This window comes from Halichondria panicea, chromosome 10 (assembly GCF_963675165.1).
Source record: "Halichondria panicea chromosome 10, odHalPani1.1, whole genome shotgun sequence".
Lineage (NCBI taxonomy): Eukaryota > Metazoa > Porifera > Demospongiae > Suberitida > Halichondriidae > Halichondria > Halichondria panicea.
Window position 1 is genome coordinate 5,893,551 of NC_087386.1, and position 11,787 is coordinate 5,905,337.

The 11,787-nt window shown below is 44.2% G+C and overlaps 2 protein-coding genes across 15 annotated transcripts in view; one reads left to right on the top strand and one right to left on the bottom strand.

The window, feature by feature from the left end:
- The window catches only part of LOC135342575 (uncharacterized), a 242,336-nt gene that overhangs the window by 203,097 nt on the left and 27,452 nt on the right, over nucleotides 1-11,787 (top strand). The window contains exons 45-47 of the mRNA XM_064539323.1: nucleotides 514-612; nucleotides 4,013-4,111; nucleotides 4,764-4,862. Coding sequence (XP_064395393.1) covers nucleotides 514-612; nucleotides 4,013-4,111; nucleotides 4,764-4,862 — 297 coding nt within the window. The remainder of the gene's footprint in view (nucleotides 1-513; nucleotides 613-4,012; nucleotides 4,112-4,763; nucleotides 4,863-11,787) is intronic.
- Nucleotides 1-11,787, bottom strand: part of LOC135342747 (procollagen galactosyltransferase 2-like) — a 111,912-nt gene that overhangs the window by 81,087 nt on the left and 19,038 nt on the right. For 10 of the 14 annotated variants that reach the window (XR_010396905.1, XR_010396913.1, XR_010396915.1 and 7 more), the window contains exons 3-9: nucleotides 10,918-11,751; nucleotides 10,569-10,689; nucleotides 9,674-9,738; nucleotides 9,401-9,517; nucleotides 6,917-6,993; nucleotides 6,724-6,830; nucleotides 6,363-6,456 (exon numbers count right to left, since the gene is read on the bottom strand). Coding sequence is in view for 2 of the 14 variants with exons in the window: in XM_064539589.1 (XP_064395659.1) it covers nucleotides 6,363-6,456; nucleotides 6,724-6,830; nucleotides 6,917-6,993; nucleotides 9,401-9,509 (387 nt within the window). In the remaining 12 variants the exon portion in view is untranslated. Of the gene's footprint in view, nucleotides 1-5,935; nucleotides 6,052-6,323; nucleotides 6,457-6,723; nucleotides 6,831-6,916; nucleotides 6,994-9,400; nucleotides 9,518-9,673; nucleotides 9,739-10,568; nucleotides 10,690-10,917; nucleotides 11,752-11,787 lie in introns of those variants that run through there. The other 4 variants (XR_010396909.1, XR_010396907.1, XM_064539592.1 and 1 more) reach the window with 3 other exon arrangements.

Genomic DNA, 11,787 nt, shown 5'->3' on the forward strand with positions numbered 1-11,787 from the left:
TGGTAGTTGGTGTACCGAGGTACAACACGCATCTCGTGATCTATCCAATCTTTTTTACATTGGTTTTCAATGCAATGTGTTCCCCACAATAACTCTGTTATTTTGTGACTAAGGCTCAAGGGTAGTATAGTTTAGACCTAGATCTAACTGCATGTTTCCGTTGCTGAACCCCAGTGAACCCTATTCAGTTAGGAGATATGCTTGCTACAAATGTTGAGAGCACTGCACCTTTCATATACATCTGGACGAGTTCTAACCAGGACCTCAGCTGGAGAAACACTATAGCTAGCCATAGAGACCTTGAGCAATGTACAGAGCCAGCTAAATTGTCAGTTACAAGTGTTGTACAAGCCTAGAGTTTGTCGTAGCAAGGTCACGATAAACTGCCAGCTAAGCAAACGTCATCAATTAAAAAAGTGTCCTCTGCCCCTGACATTAGTGTAGATAGTCATGTGATATTGTATGAGTGATATTGTGTAATGAGTGGATCTGTACTATCTTGACTCTGTACAGACTGGAACCACTGCATTGTGGGTAGCTGCTCAGAATGGTCATGTGAGGGCAGTGGAATTGTTGATTGCTGCCAAAGCTAGAGTTGACATTCAAAATAAGGTGAGATTTACTAGAGTAGTGGATTGAGTAGTGGATTAGCTGGTCCAGTTGCGGGTTAGTGTAAAGCTGGAATGCGGAATAGAACGAAAGATGGAATGACTAAAAAGAGAGCTGCTGATGGTGTTCTTAGTCTTAAATACTTGTGCTACAGAAACCTTTTATAGACACAAAGCTAATTTTAGAAGACTATTACTATAGGAGTAAAAAAATTAGACGGAGTATAATTATAGTAGCAACATTGAACATTACAAATACACATAATTATACGTGTCTATAGACTTAGCGAAGTAATTATGTTGTGCCCAAAGTAAGGTGGAGTGTGAAGTCTATAGCTGTACAGGACACTCCAAAGCTATACCTTTCTTCAATCTGCATGCCTGCAAAGTTTTGGCCCTTGGTGAAACTTTAAACGATTTGTGCGTGTTGAAGAGACACACTGACCAAGCCTTTTGCCATTGATTTCCACACACATTGGGTTGTGGAGTCAGCAAATTCCACATTTATACTCTCAACAATGAAACTGTTATCTCAATATCTACCACTGTGCAACAGTGTGTGTAAGTTGTTGATCCTCTTTCCAATAACAGGTGTCATGTGATTATTACAGCCAGCTACATGTTCCGTTCCATATCTGCATTCCAGCTTTTACACTAACCCTCCAGTTGGTGTTATACATAATTATAATTATGGTTTATGGTCTATATAACACAGGACAACCAGACAACTCTGTATGCATGTAGCCAGTAACAACAGCATCGTGATCTCTCTTTTAATTGCATTCCAATCTTTTTTACATTGGTTTTCAATGTAGTGTGTTCCCTACAATAACTCTATTATTCTGTGACTAAGGCTCAAGGGTAGTATAGTTTAGACCTAGATCTAACTGTTTCTGTCGCTGAACCCCAGTGAACCCTATTCAGTTAGTACAGGCTATGGGAAGTGTATGGTGCCTCTTGACTGCTTCTTGCGAAGACAACCTGGCTATAGGACCATCATAGACGTAGATGAGAGCCTCCAATCTAGTGTTCAAGCCTTCTAAGTAATAAATACAGCTTCACAGAACTCAGATGGAGATAAAATATTACAGAACATATTCTTAGTAAAGGGACTAAATTACGGGTACTAAGGTTTTACGTTCGTAGTACGATTACCCATATTCTGAAGGTACCAGGCCGTATTTTAATGCGGCCTGGAATCGAGGCTACTATACACACATCTCAGATCAGAGGCCACTAGCCACAGAGCCTCCCCATGTTCTGTTGACCTGGTCCATTAGACACCAGAGCTAGTCATGTTTGTGTAGAGAGCGCTGGTAGTTGGTGTACCGAGGTACAACACGCATCTCGTGATCTATCCAATCTTTTTATGCCTCGAGGCGTAGCCGCACGAGGGATACGGTAAAGCTGACTGTGTGTGTGTGTGTGTGTGTGTGTGTCTGTGTGTCTGTGTGTCTGTGTGTCTGTGTGTCTGTTCCAGCTGTAACTGCTCAACGGTTGCAATGCGACGAAAACTAACAGCTTCTATAGGCTTCTAGCCACGTTCTCTTGGATTTTGATTCGTGGATTAGCAAACTAAAGCTTCTTTCTCGAGTTATGGCTAGTTTGACTCACATTGAAGGCTGTTGCAGTCTCTTCAGAATCTTTCATAGCATCATCTGTCCACACAAACTTTCTATTCAACATATGAGTTAGCCTTGCACTAAAGCGCTAGCTTTTTGTTAGCTACAAGACTCAGAAAATACCTGTTAAAACAGCTAGCTAGCAGTAGCCATTTGTGAAATTGATCTCTTTGGACACACCCTTTAATTATTCCTATAGATGTAATGCGCATGCGCGCTCATTCCCCAGATCCAGATCCTCCTGGCAGAATCATATTTTTCTTGAGGGCCTGGTAAGCCACAAAACACTACTATAGATAACAATATGTATGTACACAAGTCTTTTCTTCTTAAATATTATAATTATACACTGCATGAACTACAGATCCAATTTTCTTCTTTCTTGAGGTCCTGGTATTAAAGCCACATAATACAACAATAGATGCATGTAATAAGTCTTTTCTTCTCAGTGACTTTATATAGATAAGCTAACTTTATGAAATAATTATGCACTTCCGCTTATAATTAATTGAAAACAAAATCTTATTCTTTGTTGCTTCCTAGATCCTTGAGGTCCTGGTATAAGCAGCCACAAAACACAACAATGATACCATAATTATACAATTGCAAGTCAGTTTTAGACAGATTATTTTATACACTTTTTCCTCTTCTATACTTTCTCTTTTATACTTTTGAGCGAAAGCAAAAACATGGCGAGAGGCATTAGCACAGCGCCAGCTTGAACACTAGTTTACATTGGTTTTCAATGCAATGTGTTCCCTACATACAATAACTCTATTATTCTGTGACTAAGGCTCAAGGGTAGTATAGTTTAGACATAGATCTAACTCTTTCCGTTGCTGAACCCCAGTGAACCCTATTCAGTTAGGAGATATGCTTGCTACAAATGTTGAGAGCACTGCACCTTTCATATACATCTGGACGAGTTCTAACCAGGACCTCAGCTGGAAAAACACTATAGCTAGCCATAGAGACCTTGAGCAACGTACAAGCGTTCTACAGGCCTATAGAGTTTGTCGTGACAAGGTCGCGGTTAAGGTTACAGTATACTAATTGCTCATGAATGATTCATAAGATATTTATTTCTCATCACAACGTTATTTTTGTAACTTGCAACGATTATCAATGGAAAGAGAACATGGAACAATGCTAGCTACAATAATAACTCAGAGTTTATATGTCGTGTAATCCAATGAAGTGGTCTGAGGTCAGCTGGAAAAACTGAGTATTTTGTCGGCAAATTTTGTTGACTGCATAGCTTCTAGGTTGTCTTTCTGACCAGTATTCGATGCCTGAAGACTTACTGGAGGGCGACTCGAAGAGATCTTGTTCATAGAGACCTTACAGCAAAAAATATATCCTTGTTACTACTCTACAGTCGCTATATTAGCCTACAAAAACAGCTAGAAAAATAGCCGTAACTTTGTTGTAACTTACTCTCTTGGGAAAAACTCTTCGAGTCACCTGCCCCTTTATTCGTATAATAAGAAACAGCAGAGTATACGGTAAGGAGGGGTTTCCTGGTGCCTGGAATTAACGCAGAGTAACCGATGAGAGCCATTTTACTAGCTGAACTACATTGAACACTCACGCAGATTTGAGCGTGGGTGGAACAGTATACCGTAACCTTAACTACCAGCTAAACAAACGTCATCACAAATGAAGATTCAATTAAATAAGTGTCGTACCTCCTCTGCCCTGACATTAGTGTAGATAGTCATGTGATATTGTATGAGTGATATTGTGTAATGAGTGGATCTGTACTATCTTGACTCTGTACAGGATGGGACCACAGCATTGTACATGGCCAGTAGGAATGGTCACTGTGGAGTTGTTAGAATGTTGTTGGAGGCCAAGGCTGACGTTCACAATAAGAATAATGTGAGTCACGCTGCATGGTGGTCTTTGTGTACTCTGCTGATGCCATGGTTGAGTGTGTGTACTGTCACCTCTGTGTTAGTCTCGTTCCTAGGCCGCTTTTTTCGAAGGGGGAAAAGCCTGGTGTCCATTGCTTGGGTGTTAGTGCGCATGGTAATCGTGCACTAATGTAAAACTTTGGCAAACTAGTCCGTTTACTAGGAATATGTTCCGTAATACGTACTTCCATACTGAAGCTATGGCTTATGCCCTCTATTGCGTTGGCCAAGAAAGCTAGCACACTTAGTCTGAAGTCTGAGGCCAGTAGGCTCTCATCTACCTCTAGTTCTACGATGGTCGTATGGCCGGATTGTCTTCTCAAGCAGCAGTTAGAAGTACCATAGGAAGCATGCACAAAGACTTGCCCTATAGCCTGTCCTTCCAAGCTCAGGCATCCCGACCATACGACCGTCGTGAAGTAGACGAGAGCCTCTCTGGCTTCAGACTAGTGTGCAAGCCTTCTTGATCAACACAATAGAAGCACAGCATGGTAGATAGGGGGAAAAGAAGGGGACTCCCCATATTTTACAGCATAACTAAGCGCATGCGCACTATCAGTAGACACCAGGCCGCATTTTCCTCCCTTCCATTCCAATTGTTTTCCTCCTATGTACAGTGGGGAGAGACCCCTCTTTGGACAGCCAGTTTCCATGGTCACCAGAAATGTATGGAGCTCCTAATCGATGCTGGGGCCAATGTTGATGTACCCAAAGAGGTGAGTGTAAGTAGCTGTACACACATCTCAGAGGCCACTAGCCACAGATCCTCCCTATGTTCTGTTGACCTGGTCCATTATACACCAGACCTAGTCATGTTTGTGTAGAGAGCACTGGTAGTTGGTGTACCGAGGTACGACACACATCTCGTGATCTATTCAAACTACGTTGTTTTATATAATGTGTTCCCAACAATAACTCTTATTCTGTGACTAAGGCTCAAGGGTAGTATAGTTTAGACCTAGATCTAACTGTTTCCGTCGCTGAACCCGTAAACGTCATCCCAATGGAATATTCAATTCAAAAACAATGTCGTACCTCCTCTGCCCTGACATTAGTGTAGATAGTCATGTGATATTGTATGAGTGATATTGTGTAATGAGTGGATCTGTACTATCTTGACTCTGTACAGGATGGATCCACTGCGTTGTCGGTAGCTGCTCAGAATGGTCATGTGAGGGCAGTGGAAATATTAATTGCTGCAAAAGCTAAAATTGACATTCAACAGAAGGTGAGATTTACTATTTGTCTGTTAGTAATTATTTGGATCTGTACACAGAACGGAGCCACGGCATTGTACATGGCCAGTAAGAATGGTCACTGTGGAGTTGTTAGAATGTTGTTGGAGGCCAAGGCTGACGTTAAAATCAAAGCTAATGTGAGTCACGCTGCATGATTGTATATAATTATGATACTGTATATCACCATGGCAACATTAAATCCAGTGGTTTTATGATAAATTCCTTATTTCCCTTCATCACTAACTGCTCACATACCCACTATACAGGACGGACGTACTGCCTATGATGTGGCTAGTGGGAATGGACACACTCAAGTGTGTGAACTACTACACTGACTCTGTACCTTATTAACTGTACTGTTACCATGGCAGCTAGCCTCTGATAGATACGTAGATTGCTTTAATTACACATTTCTTTTCTAATTTTTGTGTCTACTGTTTCTCAACCATTGCCATGCATTTCACCATACAGTTACATTCTCTTTCATCATGTAAAAACTATATTTGAAAATAATACAAAAGTAGATTGTTCAATTAAAAAAGTTGTTGATAGTCACATAATTATATTTTGAGGTAGGTTGCCATCACAATCTGCAATGTCTGTTCTTGCTTTGGCCACGTCACTTGCAGTAGATAAGAAATGACAGCATGATGATCACATGACACAGCTGTAGAGGAAATACAATCAATCAATCAATCGCGAAAATCAAGGAATTTAAAAATATTATTATCACTAATTCATCAACCAGCTCAACTTCTATAGCGCTAGCTACATTAGACAGGTTTCACACACAGGAGACTTAGGAGCACATTAACCTGGCTGTACTATTATAGAGGGTGACCACATTAAACAGGTTTCACACAGTTACAAGTGCCCACAATGCAACAGGTAGCAATACTTTCTGTACACATCAACAAGTGTCCACTAACGCCCACTCACCTGCTGCCATATCGTGTGGTGGCTAAGGAAACAGCCGACCTCTCCAAAGGTCATAGGTCGTTCTCCCCAAGGGTTCTTCCAGCCAGGTAGGTACTTGATGCCCAGACTGTCCAGGTAGCTCTGATTCAACTGTCTGTAGTGGCCAGGGATAAAAGAGGTTCTTTTAAATATGAGTTCCTCACCACATCCTTGTGTATCAATTAGTGTGTATTGTCTCCTCCCCCATCCCTCTGTATTGTACAGCCAGTTATGTCTCCCCTCACACACACTGAACCTATACTCTACACCATGCAGTACATCTCAAGACTACCCTCTCTCAATGACAATTTGGGGTTGGACGTGATAAGCCACTATCTAAAACCTTACTCCATACGATGTATAATTATTAATTTTCTCTCACCTTCCATCGACAGCATCAAAGAGGGTGTAGTTGAAGTTGAGCTCGTCCAGGCTTAAAATCATCCGGTTCCTTCTTTCTGGCCTCCGTACTAGCCCAATCATGAACACCTACCAAATATTGTTTGGAAATTATCAGTGAACTTTTATGATTTCTGTACACATACAACATAACTGTAATAGTAGAGACAGCTTACCGCGTCCAACCCCAAGGTGTTCTTGACAGGGGGTGGTCTGGAGATGTACTGACTGTACAGTATAGGGGGGTGGTCCACTGTGTGGGGGGAGACAATACACACACTAATGCAGTATAGGGGGGTGGTCCACTGTGTGGGGGGAGACAACACACACACTAATGCAGTATAGGGGGGTGCTCCACTGTGTGGGGGGAGACAATACACACACTAATGCAGTATAGGGGGGTGGTCCACTGTGTGGGGGGAGACAACACACACACTAATGCAGTATAGGGGGGTGGTCCACTGTGTGGGGGGAGACAATACACACACTAATGCAGTATAGGGGGGTGGTCCACTGTGTGGGGGGAGACAACACGCACACTAATGCAGTATAGGGGGGTGGTCCACTGTGTGGGGGGAGACAACACGCACACTAATGCAGTATAGGGGGGGTGGTCCACTGTGTGGGGGGAGACTATACACACACTAATGCAGTATAGGGGGGTGGTCTACTGTGTGGGGGGAGACAACACACACACTAATGCAGTATAGGGGGGTGGTCCACTGTGTGGGGGGAGACAACACGCACACTAGTGCAGTATAGGGGGGTGGTCCACTGTGTGGGGGGAGACTATACACACACTAATGCAGTATAGGGGGGTGGTCTACTGTGTGGGGGGAGACAACACACACACTAATGCAGTATAGGGGGGTGGTCTACTGTGTGGGGGGAGACAACACACACACTAATGCAGTATAGGGGGGTGGTCCACTGTGTGGGGGGAGACAACACGCACACTAATGCAGTATAGGGGGGGTGGTCCACTCTGTGGGGGGAGACTATACACACACTAATGCAGTATAGGGGGGTGGTCCACTGTGTGGGGGGAGACAACACACACACTAATGCAGTATAGGGGGGTGGTCCACTGTGTGGGGGGAGACAACACACACACTAATGCAGTATAGGGGGATGGTCCACTGTGTGGGGGGAGACTATACACACACTAATGCAGTATAGGGGGGTGGTCCACTGTGTGGGGGGAGACAACACACACACTAATGCAGTATAGGGGGGTGGTCCACTGTGTGGGGGGAGACAACACACACACTAATGCAGTATAGGGGGGTGGTCCACTGTGTGGGGGGAGACAATACGCACACTAGTGCAGTATAGGTGGGTGGTCCACTGTGTAGGGGGAGACAACACACACACTAATGCAGTATAGGGGGGTGGTCTACTGTGTGGGGGGAGACAACACACGCACACTAATGCAGTATAGGGGGGTGGTCCACCGTGTGGGGGGAGACAACACACACACTAATGCAGTATAGGGGGTGGTCCACTGTGTGGGGGGAGACAACACGCACACTAATGCAGTATAGGGGGGTGGTCCACTGTGTGGGGGGAGACAACACACACACTAGTGCAGTATAGGGGGGTGGTCCACTGTGTGGGGGGAGACAACACACACACTAGTGCAGTATAGGGGGGTGGTCCACTGTGTGGGGGGAGACAATACACACACTAGTGCAGTATAGGGGGGTGGTCCACTGTGTGGGGGGAGACAACACACACACTAATGCAGTATAGGGGGGTGGTCCACTGTGTGGGGGGAGACAATACACACACTAATGCAGTATAGGGGGTGGTCCACTGTGTGGGGGGAGACAACACACACACTAATGCAGTATAGGGGGGTGGTCCACTGTGTGGGGGGAGACAATACACACACTAATGCAGTATAGGGGGTGGTCCACTGTGTGGGGGGAGACAACACACACACTAATGCAGTATAGGGGGGTGGTCCACTGTGTGGGGGGAGACAACACACACACTAATGCAGTATAGGGGGGTGGTCCACTGTGTGGGGGGAGACAACACACACACTAATGCAGTATAGGGGGGTGGTCCACTGTGTGGGGGGAGACAATACACACACTAGTGCAGTATAGGGGGGGTGGTCCACCGTGTGGGGGGAGACAACACACACGTTAATGCAGTATAGGGGGGTGGTCCACCGTGTGGGGGGAGACAACACACACACTAATGCAGTATAGGGGGGTGGTCCACCGTGTGGGGGGAGACAATACACACACTAATGCAGTATAGGGGGGTGGTCCACTGTGTGGGGGGAGACAATACACACACTAATGCAGTATAGGGGGGTGGTCCACCGTGTGGGGGGGAGACAATACACACACTAATGCAGTATAGGGGGGTGGTCCACTGTGTGGGGGGAGACAATACACACACTAATGCAGTATAGGAGGGTGGTCCACTGTGTGGGGGGAGACAATACACACACTAATGGATACACAGTCAAGGATGTTGTGGGAACACTATTAAAAGAGCCCCTCTATTATGACCTGCACTAATTATACCCGCCCACACACATTGTTCACAGCAACAATGGAGCTACATCAGCACACACTGAGATGGCTACTGGCTATACTAACAAAGAGCAGATGACACCGCAGCCTTAAGGGGGAAGGGCTTACCAAGGTTGTCCAACTTAATGTTGAGGAAGTCCTGAGCAGTGTGGTCCAGGCTCTCATAGTCCTCTGGTTTGACCATGAACCCCAACACCTCGGTGTTCAGAATGTGCATAGGCAGATCTACAGTGGAGGGAAGGGGACAATTCAAACTTGTTCTACATGTACATACCTGTACCATAATAAAGTGCACAGGTCAGCAAATAATGTATTCAGTGCAAGCCTCGTACATATAGACAAGTTATCCCCTCCCTATGGACTGTACATGCACTGACTTACCTTTGCTGATCCATCAGAATCCGTAGTGTCCTGTTGTTCACCAGAAAGTTGTCACAGTCTAGCCGCTGGATAAACAACAATTGTATAGGTAATCTGAGCTAGATACTGTGGATACCAAAATTGCAATAACTAAAACTGTATCTACTACTGTCTTGGGCAGACCAACAGTGGTTGAAATAAAGAGGTGGTCTGCTGACACAGGTCCAAACACATGCTATGGAGACTTTGGGCCTCATTAACCTGGCTGTATTATAGAGGGTGACCTGCTTACAGGGTGACCACTATAGACAGGTTTCACTGTATCATAATGGCACAGTGCATCCAGCTTAGAGAGTAGATTACCACAAATTTGTGAGTAGCTGTACTTAAATGTAAATCTCGGAACCTTTCTAAGAAATTGTGCTGATACTAATGTGTAGGTGAATGACCAAGCTACAACATACTCAAAAATGTTTCCATGGAAACATAAGGTGGTGGGTTTGTGGTGATTAATAGAACAACAACAAATTGTTATAGTGGTTGATAAAGCGGCATTGGTTTGTGGTTTGCAGCTGCTGATGTCATCAAAACAGTAGAAAATAGTAATTATGTAGCTTTTCAGTGTTATCTCAACAATGGGATATAGGATGTTCTTGGTATCAAAATGTAGCCCATTTATCTGTTAACTTACTACAGAAATTTGAAAGCTAAGCTATTAATTTGTCAGAAGTTATTACTCTATTAATGCAAATAGAAAAAGATCTCCAAGGTTACCATAGATACACAGCCAAACTGACTTCCCTCACTATTCAGTAGAGGGAGCATTGGACTCAAACAAAGATCTACAAACAGACAGCTAGCTTCAACATGTATTAACACACAAGCACCCTCTGTAAAGGAATACTCCATCTCTCACCATAATGAAGAGGTGTCTGATTGTCTGTGTCCTCAATATTAACATCTGCTCCCCTCATCACAAGTAGTTTCACCATGTTCAGGTTGCCACAGTCACAGGCCCAGTGAAGAAGACCCATCCCCTGTATCATGAAATGCATCTCTATAATTATACATGTGCAAGTATGTGTACAGCATTCTACAATTAGCATTAGTCTCAAACATTCAACACGCTCAGTTAGTTCAAATTATACAGCAATTTTCTTATAATTGGAGAGTCTTTTCAGAATGTGTATATCAACTATATAACTATTTTGGCACATAATTACAGGAATGAACTATATTATAACATTATTAACCTGTCTACTCACCTCTTGGTCAGTTTGATTGACATTGGTGTCAGAGAGTAGAGATCGTAATTTCTTTTCATTCCCCTCCTTACACCAGTCGAACATTGTCTTCTTGTCGTCAGTTAGTGCCTCCTCTGTGTCTCATCCAGCCAGAGTGCTTTCCTGCATGACCACAGTCCCCACAATGGCAGCCATTCCAGCACGCCCCTCGTTACCAGGCACCTCAACACCGTACACCACCACATCCGTCAACTTCAACACAGTAGCAATACGAGTCTCAACCTCTGCCGTGGATACGTTCTCCCCCTTCCAACGAAACGTGTCCCCAGATCGATCACAGAAATACACCCAACCTTCCTCGTCAATGCGCATTATGTCTCCAGTTCTGAAAAAAGCATCTCCTGCTTTGAAACAATTCCTAAGAATTTTCTTTGCCGAGTTTTCTTTGTTTCGATATCCGTAGAAGGGAGAGACTTAAGTAATCTCACAAACAGTTTCACCAGGTTCGCTCACACCACACTCGACACAGAAACCATTCTCATCTTTTAGGTAATCGCCAGTCTCCGGATGAAGCTTCAATATAGTGACGTTTTGAAGGGATGGTACAAACAGTGGGAGAGCTCCAACAGATCCTGGCTTGACAATCCTGGCTTGTTGTCAATGTTGATGATACCAAAGTTGCCCTCAGTGGAGCCATAAAACTCGATAATGTGATCCACTTCAAATCGTTTCTGGAACTCCAGCCACAGCTCTTTTCTGAGTCCTGCAGTGATGATTAGACGTACTTTGTGTGTCAGTGGATTGAGGGGGTTGGGCCAACACGTAGCGATTCAACTCCCCAATCGTGCACACCATCTGCACAGTGGGGGAGTAAGTGGATATAAATGAAGT